The sequence below is a fragment of the Chiloscyllium plagiosum genome, chromosome 13 (genome assembly GCF_004010195.1).
Source record: "Chiloscyllium plagiosum isolate BGI_BamShark_2017 chromosome 13, ASM401019v2, whole genome shotgun sequence".
Lineage (NCBI taxonomy): Eukaryota > Metazoa > Chordata > Chondrichthyes > Orectolobiformes > Hemiscylliidae > Chiloscyllium > Chiloscyllium plagiosum.
The window spans coordinates 53,829,752-53,847,450 of record NC_057722.1 but is presented as its reverse complement, the minus strand read 5'-3'; the positions used below and the strand labels follow the sequence as shown (position 1 = coordinate 53,847,450).

The 17,699-nt window shown below is 40.9% G+C and overlaps 1 protein-coding gene across 5 annotated transcripts in view; it reads left to right on the top strand.

The window, feature by feature from the left end:
- tnk2b (tyrosine kinase, non-receptor, 2b) overlaps positions 1-17,699 on the top strand; it is a 270,657-nt gene that overhangs the window by 102,533 nt on the left and 150,425 nt on the right. Inside the window, exon 1 of one of the 5 annotated variants that reach the window (XM_043702431.1) lies at positions 5,561-6,094. The exons of 2 other annotated variants lie outside the window; for them this stretch is intronic. In XM_043702431.1, coding sequence (XP_043558366.1) covers positions 6,032-6,094 — 63 coding nt within the window. In that variant the 5' untranslated portion in view covers positions 5,561-6,031. Of the gene's footprint in view, positions 1-5,560; positions 6,095-17,699 lie in introns of those variants that run through there. 2 more of the 5 variants (XM_043702432.1, XM_043702435.1) reach the window with 2 other exon arrangements.

Genomic DNA, 17,699 nt, shown 5'->3' with positions numbered 1-17,699 from the left:
TCCCCTCCACAAGTATCCAAAACGGTATACTTGTTCTTGAGGGGAATTGCCGCAGGGGGTCCCTGCACTGGCTGCTTTCTCCCAGTCCCCCTCACTGTGACCCATCTGTCTGCAATCTTTGGAGTTGCTACTTCCCTAAAGCTCCGATCTATGATCCCCTCTGCCTCCCGAATGATCCTAAGTTCATCCAACTCCATTTCCAGATCCCTAACACGGTCTTGGAGGAGCTGGAGATGGGTGCACTTCCTGCAAGTGTAATCAGCAGGGACGTCCATGGCATCCCTCACCTCAAACATGTTGCAAGAGGAACATTGCACTGCCTTCACTGCCATCCCTCTAAAAGTAACCGTGTTTTTAAAAAGTTTAACCTCTTTGTATTGTGTAGAAAAAATGGGTAAAGTACTTGAAATTCCAAAAGGTCAGGATGGCTAACATGAGTGTGTATAAAGAATAGATATTTTCCCAGCAGCGTGTGGTTACTTTCTCAAAGTTTTATACAGTGGTCCTGGAAATTGCAGGATACATTCATGACTTTAATGTATTGAACATTACAGATGAAAAAATGTTTGATACTTAAGAAAAACATTTTCTATTCATCAAAAACCTCTGGATATAAACCTATACACTATATAATTTTTAAATGTTATCATATAGCTTTTATAGACTTAAATATAGATTTGAAACATACTCAAATATGCTACAAGGGAATCACTAGCACATCTTCATTGGCATTAGCATCACCTCATTAGGCTAATGAAGTGAATATCTTTGTGTTTGCATGTACATAAAATGACAAAAATTATCTGTCTGCAGTTCTCCATAACAGGGTCCTTGAGGTTGATCGGAATGTTTGGCTTAATGTTCTCTTCCATGACTTCAGCAGGTCTGTGTGCATTGATTTTTTTTGTCTTTTAATTGCTGTGTTTGACTGTGTTGACTCTGTCACCCTATTAACCTCCAAAATGCATTTCAGTGCTGGCTGTCTTTAGGGAGTCTCTGTTTTTGTTGGCAGGATTAGATGTTGATGTTCAGAGTTACTAAAAATCCTCCATGCAGTGCAGCTGTGGGGCACTTGTATATGTCTGGTTTGAAGTTCTGCCGGGAAAGGAAGACTTCAATTTCAGAAAGTGTTAAAACCTTGTGAATGTGGCTAATCTTTGCTTCTTGGTGAAGGTGAGATTTAGATTGGAACCAGCGTTTTCCAGTGTTGGTGAACTAGTTATTTCAATCTCCATGCATTTGTTTTGTCAAATGGTGTTAATGTTTTACACCAATGATACTGAGGCACATTTAAAGTAGGTTTTTTTTCTTATACACATCCATAGCCTGTGCCACAAAAGAGATGGACTCTCGTATGGAAATACTTCTGAAAGAAATAGGTTGAGGTAAAAACTTCAGAAGAGTCAAGTTAGTCCAATAGGACTGTGAGCTTCAGTGTACAGTACTACAGAGCAAGTTCATTTCTTCCACTTTATTACCTTTTTGAATATGAATTGCAAAGTTGATTTAAAAAAAAACAAGGTGTTTTCTTGCAAATCACTTTATGGATCTACAGGATGGGGCTAGTTGTTTTTCGGAATTTGGAATTTTCCGGATTTTGAAATAAATGAGATTTTCACAGAGAATTAAAAAAAAAAATTCCTAATAGCAACGCACGTGTGATTCGTACGAGTACTGCGACACAATTGACACCTGCCAGTGCTGGGCCATGCTGCCATGTCACATCTGAGTGACGTGGATCAAGTGGGTGTGGAGTTGGTCACCTGTTCACACTCCAAAATAACGTTCCACACTCCATGTGATTGATTCTGCCTTTCCCAAATCCCTTATTCACAGTGGGCATTCATGTATCATTGCAATACAGATATTGGACGTGCCTAGCTTGACTGCTGAAGTGTGCTCCCTAATTAAACTGGTAATACCAAAGTCTAAATTATTATTTTAACGTGTATAATGGTGCAGCATGCTGCCTTGATTTTCTATAATTAAACCTGTCTGAAGCCTTCCTTTCTTGGAAACGTGTATATAACATAAAGGATTACCTTAAATCTGGTATTGATAGTTACCTTGGATTTCTACTCTATTTGCTGTCCGTTTCTTCCTCTATCGCTGACCTAACCAGTACCCCTCCACCGAAGCACTCATTCAACCATGGAACTGGTCCTCACCCTAAACAACTTTGCCTTTGCCTTTGAATCCTCCCACTTCCTTCAGACCAAAGGCATAGCCATGATTACCCACATGCGCCTCAGCTACGCCTGCCTCTTTGGATACGTCAAACAGTCCATCTTCCACAGTTACACTGGCACCATTCCTCACCTCTTCCTCTGCTACATTGATGACTGTATCGACACCACCTCGTGCTCCCATGATGAGATTGAACAGGTCATCAATTTCATGAACACTTTCCACCCTGACATCAAATTCACTTGAGACACATCCCTACCCTTCCTGGACCTCTCCGGCTCCATCTCCAGCAACCGACTCAACGCTGACATCTCCTCCAAACCCATACACACTCACAGCTACTTGGACTACACCTCTTCCCACCCCTCTCCTGTAAAAACACTATCCCTTACTCCCAATTCTTCCACCTCTGCCATATCTGTTCCCAGGCGGGGCATCCCAGATGGCCTCCTATTCTAAGAATCACAATTTCCCCTCCCACGTGGTCAACAATGCCTTCCAGTGCATCTCCTTCGCTTCCTGCATCTCTGCCCTAGAACACCTCCGATCCTCACCTTCTACCCCACTAACCTCCGATATAACACATTATCCTCCACCATTTCTGCCACCTAAAATCATACCTCACCACCAGAGATATACTTCCCTTCCCACCTCTATCAACATTCCGCAGAGACCATTCCTTCTGTGAATCCCTCATGAGGCTCACACCTCCCCCCACCAATCCATCCTCCACTCCTGGCATCTCCATGCCACCGCAAGAGGTGTAAAACCTGTGCCAGACCTCCCTCCTCACCTCTGTCCAAGGCCCCAAAGGATCTTCCACATCTGGCAGAGATTTTCCTGCACATCCAAATACCTCATCTACTGCATCCATTGCTCTCGATGTGCCTCCTCTACCTTAGGGACACAGGGCACCAACTTATGAAACGTTTCAGGGAACATCTCTGGGACACGCCCTGTGGCTGACCACTTCAACTTCCTCCCACACCGCCAAGGATATGCAAGTCCTGGGCTGCCTCCACCGCCAAACTCTAGCCACCCTACGGCTGGAGAAAGAACGCTTCATCTTCTGCCTTGAGACCCTCCAACCACACTGGATCAATGTGGATCTCCCCAGTTTCCTCATCTCCCCTCTCCCCACATCACTCCCCACCCCCACCCCACGACATTCCAGATGAAGAGTTTACACGGGAAACGTCAATTCTACTGCTCCTCGGATGCTGCCTGACTGGCTGTGCTTTTCTAGTGCCACACTTTTCGACTCTGATCTCCAGCATCTGCAGTCCTCACTTTCTCCATTACACATGTCTAATAATCCCAAAGGTTGATAGGAAGAGAGTAAGCTAATCACTTAATTAAACCAAGAACTGCAAATTTGGGAGATCTGAAAGCAAAAGAGAAATTGCTGGAAAAATAGAGCAAGTCAGGCATAATCTGTGGAGAGAAAGCTGAGTTAACATTTTGGGTGCAGTCATCATTCATCAGAACTGCTAGTAGCTACGCGAGGATGATTATATATGCTGAAGACAGGGTGGGCAATGGAAAAGGAGTAAAAGGATAGGTGACAACTGAGCCCAGAGGGAGAAAGACAGTTAGGCAAGCAAATGGATGGACAGTGGTAAGCCAGGGAAAAAGAAAAGCTGATGATGGGCATTGGCTGTGCTGAAAGCATCCCATGTGATGACAAGGCCTGGGGACTGGAGTGGGAAAATGATGTGGAAGATGAGGTTCAGCGCTAAAATTACAGAAAACTTTGTTTTAACCAGCACCTTTTGAACCGGCACACTCTTATAAACCAGCAAAAATTATATACCTGAAATACTGGAAGTTTACTGTGTTATCGCGATGTCCAACTTGTCATTTGAAGCTGTGAGTGAGAAGTCTCACTGCCAGTAAGTTTTATTTAAGGCAAAGTTACATGACCGTTTAAGTAATTTTGCTGGAAATAAAGTGTAACAGGAATGTGTTTACTCCTTGCATTATGCTTCTATTACTTGGTGTGTTTACAGTGATTATGTGGCTCTCTTGATCAACAGGCAAACTCCTATTCCTGTAGGAACCAGTTAATAAAAAGTTTGCTGTATTGACTCCTGAAGACTGCAGGATCCCCATGCAAAAAATGAAAAGTTCTCCCAGCTTGTGCTGAGCTTCGCTGGAGTACTTCAGATCTGAGCAGAGATGTTGGCCAGGGAACATTGTTATGGGTTGAAGTGACAGGCAACTTGAAACTTGGGCTCACTTTTGCAGACAGAATGTGGATGTTCTGCAAAGTGGTCACTCCTTTTTGTGTTTTGTCTTCTCAATATAGAGGCAACCATATTGTGAACAGCGAATCAAATAGACGAGATTGAATGAAGTGCCGGTAAATTGCTATTTCCCCACGAAGGTGTATCTAGAACTTTAGATGTTGAGGGGGTAGGAAGTAAATGGGTAGGTCTTGCACCTTCTGCCAATGCATGGGAAGGTCCTGTGGGAGTGTGGGGAGGCGTTGGGAGTAGTGGAGGAGTGGATAACAGTGTCTTGGAGGGAACAGTCAATGCAGAATGCTGATCAGGGAGGTGAGGCATCTGGCATCCAGCTGGAAGTGGTGGAAATGGTGGCTGGCCTTTCTGCTTTTGTTTGAAGCTGATCGCTTTTTGGTTGATTTTAGTTTTGCAAGATTGCAATTATTTTATGGAAATAAAGAACAAAGAATGAGTCCAAATTTCAACATCAGGTGTACAATGGATCTCAATGCAAAACCCAGAAAAGTGATAATAATCCTAAGATTGTTTTTCTGTGCAACTAGAGTTCAATAATGTAGTTTTAAAGTTATAATGTTGTCAAATCACTGTTTCAGGAGAATTAAGTTTTGAGTTCCTATCATCTTGCCAAGATAAATAATTGATTAAAATGTTAAAAATGCCAAGTTGTTTACATATTCTGTATTGCCCCAGGATGGCATTTGCTGTTTTCTTGTCAATAATTCTGTTGAAGGAACTGTAGACATTGGGAGGCAGTTTCAGTTCCTGACTTCCTGGAACACAAACTAAACAGCCAAGTGTCAATATATCATTGAAGAAATTCTGTTTTCTAGAAGAATGGCTGTTTTAGCAGTTCTGACTGTAAACAGCATCATCTGTTTTAATAAGCTTTGATTGATTGATTGATTTGGTGTTTTATGCTGTACACATCTTACCACCCGTTCCCCCCACCCCCTCCAAACCAACTAAGTAATTAATGAAGCATAGTTATTTTCACAGTGAGCTAGGCAGTACACTGCACCGAGTGACACTGCAGTCTGTGTTCATCTGTGTCCTTTGTATGGCATGTAGTCACACAACATTTTTGCAAAGGACACCGCAAGTCACAGAAATGCATTCTAGCTGAAAAAATAACGGACGCATAGAATCGAAATGGTAGGAAATTAATACACAATGAATGATCAAAAAAAAACAGACCATTTGAAGGATTAACAAAAGAGAGACTGTGAGGGAAGAATAAGTAGCAAGAATATCTGTGTTGCTTTGAGAATGCTAAAAAGATGGATAGACTGAGGGCGTGATCATGTGTTTTTAATGCAGCATCTCTAAACCAGTAAAGCAGAAGCTGAATGGTTTAAAAGCAGCCGATGCAGCCAGTAAGGTTAGGCGAGTAGGAGAGAGAGGGGTATACATATATGCAGTGTGTGTTAATGTCACTGTGTCTGTAGGTTGTGCAAACATTTAGAGACCCGCAGTTTCAGCACAGAGGAAGCAACCCAAAAGAAAAAGGGAGCTGGAGGATAGTAAAAAGTGAGCAAAGCGTTTTTTTATGCAGCATCCTTGAAAACAGCTATATTCTCATGTGATTGTGGAGAACTGAAATGAATCATCCAGATATGAACGACCAGTCAGAATATCAGCGGCTGTCAAGCGAGGAAGAGGAGGTATAACTGTGTACTATAAATTTATCTTGCATCTTGCAAAAAGTACATGGTACTGTATTAAGAATCCTGTAGTAATGTGGAATTGCAGAGATTGATTGTCTTTTATGCTTTGGAAATATTCTGGTTTCAGCTTGATAAAAGGCTAACATATTTTTGATCATTTGTTGATTGGGAAAGAACCATTTTTGCACTAGAATGCCTTTGAATATTTACGGGATTTTACGTCACTGGAAAAATCAGCATTTATTGCCGACCAGATATAGCCCTTGAAAAGATGTTGATATTGGCTTTCTTGAGTATAACTGATATGACCTACTAGACCATTTCAGATGACACTTAAGAGGCAACCATGTTGCTGTGGGTCTAGAATCACAAACAGGCCAAACTGAATAATGGCTGATTTCACAAACCGTTTGTTGATTTAGTAACATGAAAACTATGTCAGTGTATCTCCAAATAATCCGAAACTGTGCAGCTTAGGTGGATTGGCCATGCTAAATTGCCCATAGTGTCCAGAGCTGTGCAGACTAGGTTGATTAGCCATGTGAAATACAGAGATAGGGTGGGGGAGGGGACGGGTCAGAGTGGGGGAGGGGACGGGTCAGGGTGGGATGCTTTTGCGGGGTGGCCCTGTGGACTTGATGGCCTCCTTCCACAATGGAGGGATTCTATGAAGTAAGGAAGAAACACTTTTTTTTAAATTAAAGGAATACTGCAATTAAATAAATTTTTGTTTCATTCTGTTATGTTCGTTCATGGAATGTGGATATTTTGTGGCTGGGTCAGCATTTATTGCCCATCATGTGTTGCCCTTGAGAAGCTGGTGATGAACTGTCTTCCTGAACTGCTGCAGTTGATGTGGTGCAGGTAGACCCACAGTGCCATTCAGGATGGAATTCCAAGATTTTGACTCCATGACACTGAAAGAGCGGAAATATATTTTAAAGTCAGGATGGTGAGTGGCTTGGAGGGGTACTTCCAGTTGGTGAGGTTCCCAATCCATCCAAAAGGTCCTTGTCTTTCAAGATGCTGGCAGTTGTAGATTTGGAAGATGCTGTCTAAGGGGCTTTGTTTAATTTCTATTGTATATTGCATAGGTGGCACACAGCTGCCAACCTTGGCAGTGGAGGGGCTGAATGTTTGGAGGTGGTGCTAATCAAGAGGCTTGCTTTATCCTGGATTGTGTAGAGCTTTTCAAGTGTTGTTGGAACATTACTCCTTCAGGCAAATGTGGAATATTTTAACACAGCTGATTTGTGTTTTGTCGATTGGTGGACAAACTTTGGAGGATCAGGATGTGAGTTACCTGCTACAGGATTCTGCTTTTGTAGCCACGGTACTTGATAGGCTAGTCCAGTTTATTTCTGGTCAATGAAATACCAGATTGTTGACAATGAGGGATTCAATTTTGGCAATACCATTAAATGTTAAAAGGGTGGTGGTTAGATTCTCTCTTGTTGGAGATGGTCATTGCTTGGTACTTGTGTAGAACATTTTTACTTGCCACATGTCAGTTCAGAGCTGGGTATTTTCAAAATCTTGCTGCAATTGGACATGGACTGTCTCAATATCTGATAGATCACAAATGTTGCTGAATGTTGTGCAACCATCAACAAACATTCCCATTTCAGACTTTGTGATGGAGAAGATCAGTCATGAAGCTATTGAAGATAACTGGGCCTGGTACACTACCCTGAGGAATTCCTGCACAGGTGTCCTGAAGCTAATATGGTAGAGTTCAACAATCACAACCATCTTCCTTTGTGCTAGGTATGAATCCAACCAGTAGAGAATTTTCACCCTCACTCCCATTGACTCTAGTTTTGTTAGGGGTCCTTGATGCCATACTTTTTCAATTATGATTTTGATATTGAGGGCAATCACACTCGCCTCACCTTTTGGAGTTCAACTCTCTGGTCCATTTTTGAACCAAGGCCATAATTAGGTCAGGAACTGAGTGGCCCTGGTGGAACAGAAACAGAGGGATCAGTGAGCAGGTAATTTCCAAGCAAATGCTTGATAGCACAGTTGATGAACCTTGCATCGCTTTTACAGTGTTGAGAATCAGCCAAGAGTGTGGTGATTGGCTGGATTGCATTAGCGCTGGTTTTTGAATATAGTGTTGTAGTACCTGACCAACTGGCAAGATCAAGAACAGATGTCTTCAGTGCTACGCTGAGGAATATTGGCTTTGCAGTATTCTGTGCCTTCTGTTTGATATCATTTGGTGTGGATTGAATTGGCTTAAGACTGGCATCAGGGTATCTAGGATCCAAAATGGATCATCCACCTATCACTTCTGGCTCAACGTTGTTTCAAAAATTTTAAAGAAGATTTTTTGCGCTGATGAGTTGAGCCCTTCCTGAATTTGACAATAGAGTCTTTCCTTCTAGAGATTTGTTTAATTGTCCACCACCAATCATGACTGGATGTGGCAGGGCTGCAGAGCTTAGATTTGATTTGTTGGTGAAATTGCTTAATTTGATGTATCACTTGCTATTAATTCTGTTCGGCATGCAAATAGTTTTATACCTCTGTGTCTATCAGGTATCCTCATTTTTAGGATGGGCTGATGCTGCTCCAAGTATTCCCTCCAGCCAACTACCAGGTTGGTGGTAATGGTAGGTTGGAAGATACGTCATGCCTTGAGGTTCCAGATTGTTTGCAAACAGTTTTCCTGCTGATGGCCTGTATCTACTTTTGGATATCTAATGTTATGTTTCTAAATTTGTGAGATCCATTTAGTGCAGTGATAGTGCCACAGAATATGATCAAGGGTATCCTTAATGTGAAGATGAGACTTCATCTCCACAAGATCTGTACAGTGGTCACTCCTGGCAATACTGTCATGGATGTTTGCATCTGCAGCAGGCTGATTGGTCAAGTAGGTTTTCTTTATCCTTCTCTTCGTTCCTTCGCTGTATGCTATGGTCCCAATTTAGCAGATATGTCTTTTGGGATTTGACTAGTTCTGGTAGATCATGGTTCTGCCAAGCCACTCTTGGTGGAGGACATTGAATGCATTCTGTAACCTTGCCACACTTATCCAAGTGGTATTCAACATTATGGGTTGATCAGATCAAGGGTGGGGGTTTTGAGGAGTGTTAGTAAATGGTAATCAACTGGAAGTTTCCATGGCCTTGTATAATGTGATGCCATGAGACCTCATGGAATTTGGAGTCAAGTTTGAGGACTCCCAGGGCAACTCATTTCCAACTGTATATCACTCTGTCATCTCCTCTGCCAGGTCACTCTTGCTGATGGGATAAATCTAGGGATAGTGATGGTGATGGTGTGTTATGATCAAGCTGGAGAGAATGACTATGTTAGACTGTCGCTTGAATAGGGGGTGACATAGCTCTCTCAATTTTGGCTGTAGCTCCCAGATATTGGTAAGGAGGACTATGTGGGGTTGGCAGGGCCGAGGTAGCTGGGTGTCTACATTGATGCCAGTTGTTCTGACTGGCTTCAATCCCTTTTTTTCGAGACTATATTTAGTGGTTTCTTACAGCTGAATGGCTTGCTAAGAGACAGCCATGTTGCTGTGCAGCACATGTCCTATCCTAAAGGACATCTGTGAACCAGATGGCTTTTTTCACAATCAACATTGATGTGTTGATTATCTTTTAATTCCAGAATTTTATTGAATTCAGATTCAACCATCTGCCACAGTGGGAGCCTAATGCAGGTCTCCAGAACATTGTGGCCCTCTGGATTAGTAGACTAGTGACAATACACTGGGCCATCCATTGCTTCCCTCTTTTTATTCTTTCATGACGGGTGAATGTCCCTGGAAAGGCCAACTTTAGTCACCCATCTCTATTTACCCTAAAATTGAGTGGCTTCATTGCCCATTTCAGAGGGCAGCTTTCAGTCAACCACATTGCATTTGCACAATGTAGGCATTTTACTGTAGCAAATTGAAAAGTGCTTCTATTGTGTTGTGGCTGTTTTGTGGCAATGCTTTTCTTGCATGCTGGATTAGGAGCTTGAATTTTTGATTATTTTTAAAAACGTGATTGTATTTGCTTGACAACATTACACCTGTCAAGGGTTACTGAATATTGCCGCTGTTTGCAAAGGTGTGCTGAGGGGAAGATTGTAACCGGTGTTCGATTTATTTTGTGACTGAGAATAAGTCACCTTCTATCTTGCAGTGATTATTTTGTTATTAAAGTAATTATGAAATTCTGTTTAGAGCTAGCAAGCACTGTGATTTGTTTCAATGAACTTGTTTCCTGCCCCTGTTGCAGTGAAATACATGCTTGCTCAGTGATAATAATCTGAATAAAAATATTTATTTCCATCAGAAAAATTAGATCAGTACAAGTGTTGGTAGAAAATCATTGGAAAATGCCTTCAGTTCGTTTGTCGCAGTTAGAAGGCCTATGAAATCATTGTCATAAAACAGTTATGTTTCTCCAACCACCTCCGCACTCCTGATTCAGTTTTAATGATTCCTGCAGGGCAGCAGTAAGCCTGTTGCCATAGTAATTGTCACTGAAAATCCAGTTTAATTTAAATACCCTGAAATCTATTCATTTCTCTTTTATGTGTTCTAGTAATATTCAAATTTGCCCTCCATCTCTATTCCACGGCAGGTAGAATAAAAAGGTTGGAAGTATTAAATTTTTTTGTTCATTATTACAGTTGAAAGTGGTTATCGAGACCTATTAGTAATCGTTCGCTTGATTAGAAGAAACCAGTTTATTGTGAAATTGTCCTGTTGTGCCTCTGGTTTAATCGCCTGGGGATGGATTGCTCACTTTTTTAGTTGAAGAGTACACTCACCTCGAAATTAATCAAAATGAAGATATCATAACTTGATGCTGGTGATGACCTATGTAAAGATTGCATAGCTCCTTTACTACTCTTGTGCGTATTTTGTTTAAAAACTGTAGTAGCCATCATGCTTTGTCTGCAACACTGAGTGTATTACTTTCTGCATAATACAGATTTTCTTTTACATTGATTAGTATGTTATTTATATGCTTTCTCACGTTTTGTAGCTCAGCACGCTACACAAACATTTAAGATAATCAAGAATTTGAAGAATTTTTCTACTAGTTGATGAATCTTAATGCCAGAAAAGCATGTCATAAAGGAAATAATTTTATACAGTACTTGATCAGTGACAAAGTATTTCAAGTATCATCTAACATTCAAATGCAAATTAGAATGGGTAGCTGTTGTAGTTTTTATTTTAACTTGCTCTTCTGAACATTGCAGGCAAGGCCAATATTTATTGGCCATCTTGCATTATCTTTGAGAAGGTGGTGGTAAACCTATCTCGTGAACAACCATGGTCCATGCAGTGTATGTACTTCTGTAGGATTTTTTTCTGCAACAGTTTTATGCAACTGAGTGGTCTGCTACTTCATTATAGCGGACTGTCAAATGGGCCTTGCATTATATATAAACCAGATGTGTATAGATGGCATTTTTCCTGCTTTGAAGCACAGTGGTGAACCAGAACAATTTAGCAGTTTCGTAATTATTATTAATGAGACTTGCATTTTATTCAGGAGTAGTTAACAAATTAAATTTAACTTGCTTCAGCTGCTGTGGTGGGATTTGAATTTGCCTCTGAAGCATTAGTCCAGAGATCTTTAGATTACTATAGTAACATTACTACAAGGCCATAAGGTATACAAGCAGAAGGATACCATTTAGCTTATTTTGTCTGCTCCACCACTGAGAGATCATGGCTCAACTGCACTTTCCTGCCTTTTCCTCATACTCCTTGATACCTTTACTGATGAAAAATCTGTTAATCTCGGCCTTGACTATTCTGCGCAGTCCAGACTCAATAGCTCTCTGTGGTAAAAATTCTATAGATTTACTACCCCTTAAGAGAATAAATTCCTCATTATCTCTGTCTTAAATGGGTAACTTCCTTTCTGAGATTATGGTCTATGATTACATTGGCAGATTTCCCAAAAGTCTGGGATTTTTCCAGAATCTTAGAATTCTTAGAAGATTACTATCACAGTCTATGTAATTGCTTCCTACATAGATGCAACCCATCGGGTCTAGGGCTAAAAGCTATAATGCGGTATTCTGTTTTCGAGCAATCCTGTCTTCTAAGAAAATTGCTAAAAAGCAGCACTATTTAAACTAATGGGGCTGGAATTGCATTATAACCAGTATAATCTTTAAAAATTATGCTATAGAAACAGTGTCCCCAATTCGTTGATCGTATTATAGCAAATTTGCATTCACAAAATGCTCATTGTAGCAGAATGACTTGTAATTGCGAACCTAGCATTGATCCTGGTGACATTTGTCACATCTTCCTAAAACAAAAATCAACTACTTTGAGTTTCCTGCCAGCTAACCAATCCTCTTTCGATGCTATTATGTTACCCTTGATCTCTTATTATAGCAACTTTTGTGATGTAACATGCTGTTAAGAAACCATTTTATCCTTTATCCACATTGCTTATTACTCCCTGAAATTAGTTAGTAAAACATGTTTTTCTTTGCACAAAGTATGCTGACTCAACGTATGTGGTGTGTAGGATTTTTAAAAAATGTCCTGCTATATTGAACCTAATAAAGTAGTCCATTATTTTCCTTATAACAAACTTTCAAATTTGCCTCCTGTTCTTAAATGAAGAAGTTATGTTCCCTCTCTTGTAATCTGTTGGGCCTTTTCCTGATTCTAGGGAATTTTTGAAAATTAAAGCCAATGCATCTAAAACTCCAGGATAAGGTTCCTTAGCACCTGGAACTTGTCTACTTTTATTTTGAATACATTTTTTGATACCCTTTGCATGGTGAATGTAATTGTTTTAAGTTCTGCCTTCCCTTTCACCTCCCGATTCACAATTAATTTCTGGGACATTATTTGTAGCCCGTACAGTGTAGACAGACTTAAAATATTTGTTCAATTTATCTGCCATTTCCTTATTTTCCATTATTTAGTTCCCCATACTGTCTCTCCTGAGAACCAATGTCAACTTCACTTTTAAGTTTTATTGGCTTGTGTGATTGCTTTATGATGTACTTCCATTCAATGTGCATAACCCTGAGTTTCTGGTAGCTTGCAATTTTAATTCTCCAATCAAGTTGATATCTTCCTCCTGTAGTATTCTAGTGAAACTCAATGCAAACTCAAGGTACAGCACCTTATCATTCACTGAAGTACTTTACAGACATCTGCAATTAATATTGAGTCACCAGTACCTCAGCAAGAAGTGAACCTTTGTCAGTACCACAGAATATCACTTATTATTGTCCCTCAGTATATAAAAAATGGCCAGTTCCATGATTTGGCAAACTCCTCCTGCTTTACCAGAAATCATCTACCTGGTAAATATCAATGGTTCAGCATTGGCAGGACTACTAATATATGGTATTATGAAGATGTGGATGTACTGTACCTTTTAAGAGAGTTAAAAGTTAGCAGTGACAACACAAGTGTTCTCAATAAGATGCAGTGTAACAGGTGCTTCAGCTACTGGGTAGCTGGTTGCCTGGAAATGACAAAACAGATTTGAATCAGGCCAATCAGTTTAAATTATACCCTTAAAAATACCAAACTCCAATCCAGTTTGAATTTAGTAAAAGCCAGTGACACAATCCAATGCTTTGGCCGGGGGGGGGGGGGGGGGGTAGTATAAGACCAAGGAAAATTGAACAGTTGAGAGGAGAACTGCTAAGCCACTAGCATGTAAAGACTGCCCAAAAATAGTTCTCTTAAAGGTACCTTTATCGATCAGTAACCTGTGAAGCAGAATCCCCAAGAAGAAGAAAAAAAGACCAAAATACAGAGAAGAATGAAAGCTGCCCAGTTTTGAGATAATAAGTTTTGTTTTGTAAATCTTAATCGGGGGTTTTAACAGATTAGTATTGTAGAGGGGAAAGTAAAAGATAGGTTAGAGGAAGAAATTGTAAATAGTTGTCAGTTAATTATTCTCTGTTATACTTTAAGAAATGAAGTTGTTAATTTTTACTTTAACTAGTTCTTGGCTGATTGAATGTTCATAGATTACTGCACGGGGTAAATCTTTTCTGTTGCTGGTTTTAAATAAGCAGAGGAGTTTATCCTGTGTCGTAATAACATATATCACTATAGTTGCAACACATGAGATTCGAGCCACACTGATTTGTGGCAGTACAGACCACTTGTCAAACAATTGGATCACCTGAGGTTTATAAATTTCTTAAGACACATCTGTTACATTTTGTCCAGAACCAATGTGAATAGTTGCAGGCGGCAACTGCCGAAGGTGTTCATTGCTGTGGCGGTTCAGTATAGGAGTTGGGAAGTCATGTTGCGATTATACAGGATGTAGTCGAGGCCACTTTTAGAATACTACGTATTGTTCTGATTGCATCCCTACAGAAAGGATACAGTTAAATTGCAGAGGGTGCAGAGAGGTTTTACAAGGATGTTGTCAGATCGGGGCCTTTAAGTTATGTGGAGAAGCTGGAAAGGCTGGAACGTTTTTCACTTGTGTGTAGGAGTTTGAGGGTGACCTTCGAGGTTTATGAAATCAAAAGGGGCATAAGTTGGATGAGCTGCTGTTGGACTGGGGTGGACAAAGTTAAAAAGCTCACAGCATCAGGTTATAGACCAACAGGTTTATTTGGTATTACTTCCAATGCTGGACTGTAACCTGGTGTTTGATTTTTTTAACTAAGGGGCATAGGTAGGGTGAATAGCAAAGGACTTTTCTCTCTGGTAGGAGAGTCCAAAACTAGGGGGCATTATTTCTCAGGTGAGAGGACAAAGCTATGAAAGGGACATGAGAGGCAACTTTTTCCACATTGGGTGGTTCGCATGTGGAACGAACTGCTTGAGGAAGTCTTAAATGGAGGTACAGTTGCGATATTTAACCAGGTACATAAATAGGGAAGGTTCAGAGGGATTTGGGCCAAATGCAGGCAAAAGGGACTAGTTTAATTTAGGAAATTTTGGTTGGCATGGACAAGTTGGACCGAAGGTCTACTTCCATGTGCAAGTATGAGTTGGAAACGACCATTATCCTGGGTGGCCTGATAGTGTTAAAGAGGCTCTTGAGACCATTTGTTTTCATTGGGTATACAGAACAAACTTGGTACATTGTGGCCAGTCATTTCTAGGGGAAGACCAGGTGTAACACCAAAAGTATTATGCCAGGATTTCATGACTTTGTTACACTTGGGATTGATACACAAGAAGAATAGTGTTTACTGGTCAGGGGTGAATCAGGCGAATGTGAGGCATGCCAGCTTATTGACTCCAGATGCAGCAGTACATCCACATGATGTTCTAACCATTCTTTGGACAAAAATAGCAGTAAACCTATTCAAAGTGCATGGAGAATATTAGATATTTGTGAAAGATTCCTTCTCCAAATTTCCCATTGCTAAGCAGCTTAGCAACAAGAGTATAACTGTTGCTGACACAATGACTCTGCTTTCAGTTTATTTAGTGTCCTGGAATGAATAGTGCCTGACAACAGACTGTAGTTCACTGGCAGATCATTTCAAGATTAGATTAGATTAGATTAGATTACAGTGTGGAAACAGGCCCTTCGGCCCAACAAGTCCACACTGACCCGCCGAAGCGAAACCCACCCATACCCCTATATTTACCCCTTACCTAACACTACGGGCAATTTAGTATGGCCAATTCACCTGACCCTGCACATCTTTGGACTGTGGGAGGAAACCGGAGCACCCGGAGGAAACCCATGATGTTACTCAGTTTGGGGTTGTATCACATTGTTACCCCACTATCCTCATTCAGATTGTCTAGCAAAGAGTGGTATATTTCATGAAATTAATGGTCAACAAATGTCAAGTACTGCAAAAACAAACTTTTGAATTGCATTGTTGCATTTCTGTACAATACGAATTGAGAAGGGATTACCATAATGTATGAGGGAAGGAATGACCTTGCCCAGCAACCAATTGTCTAACCATTCTAAGATGTAAGGAGTTCTTTTGAGAAAGACAAAAAAGAAACATGACTAGTAAACTTCCAGAACTCAGTTCACTGGGCAGTGTGGGTTACAAGTTCAAACACATGGATACTAACAAAGATTTCTAGACTTTGCAACTAGACTAAATAGTACATGCTCATCGCTGATATGCTGCTAACATGAGCCAGCTCTGACTGATGCATGACATGCCAATCATGCATCAAGAGAGTGAAGAAGAAAACTTTGATTGTGCCATGATGCCAAATGACAGTGAGCAGCAGCAAGATAGCCAAACAAAAACTAGAAAGGCTTACCTGTTAGATGAAGCTTCTGGTTATTTGCCCTCATATCCTATAATGTGGCTCAGGTTACTAGTTTTTGTTTTAGCCAGTGACTTGATCAATTATTACATAAAGGCTTTTTATATATGAAATCTGTTGTAAGCACAACTTAGTTTTGCAGAATCATGTTGAATGTCACTGACGTATATTGGTATCAAATTAATAGTATTGGGGAACAAGGAAAAGGCTGAAGAACTGAATAATTACTTTGCGTCAGTCTTTACAGTGGAAGACACAAGTAATATCCCCAAAATCCAAGAGTCAGGGGCAGAGCTGAGTATGGTGGCCATCACCAAGGAGAAGGTGCTAGGAATCTGAATGACCTGAAGGTGGATAAATCACCTGGACCAGATGGACTACACCCCAGAGTTCTCAGGGAGACAGCTGAACAGATAGTGAAGACGTTATTGGTGATCTATCAGGAATTGTTAGTCAGTGAGGGTCCCAGAGGATTGGAAAATCACTAATCTGTGATACTGCTGTTTAAAATGGGAGTAAGGCAAAAGATGGAAAATTACATGCTGATTAGCCTAACCTTCGTTTTACATAGAACATAGAAGAATACAGCGTAGTACAGGCCCTTCGGCCCTCGATGTTGCGCCGATCCAAGCCCACCTAACCTACACTAGCCCACTATCCTCCATATGCCTATCCAATGCCCGCTTAAATGCCCATAATGAGGGAGAGACCACCACTGCTATTGGCAGGGCATTCCATGAACTCACGACTCGCTGAGTAAAGAACCTACCCCTAACATCTGTCCTATACCTACACCCCCTTAATTTAAAGCTATGCCCCCTTGTAATAGCTGACTCCATACGTGGAAAAAGATTCTGACTGTCGACCCTATCTAAACCCCTAATCGTCTTGTACACCTCTATCAAGTCACCTTGTAATAGACTCCATACGTGGAAAAAGATTCTGACTGTCGACCCTATCTAAACCCCTAATCGTCTTGTACACCTCTACTATGTCACCCCTAAACCTTCTTTTCTCCAATGAAAACAACCCCAAGTGCCTCAGCCTTTCCTCATACGATCTTCCTACCATACCAGGCAACATCCTGGTAAACCTCCTCTGCACCCGTTCCAGTGCCACCACATCCTTCCTATAGTATGGTGACCAAAACTGCACACAATACTCCAGAGTCTTATACAACTGCAACATGACCTCAGTACTCCAGAACTCAATTCCTCTACCAATAAAAGCCAGTACGCCATATGCCTTCCTCACCGCACTATTTACCTGGGTGGCAACTTTCAAAATCTGTGTACATGAACACCAAGATCCCTCTGCTCATCCACACTACCAAGTATCCGACCATTAGCCCAGTACCCCATCTCTTTGTTA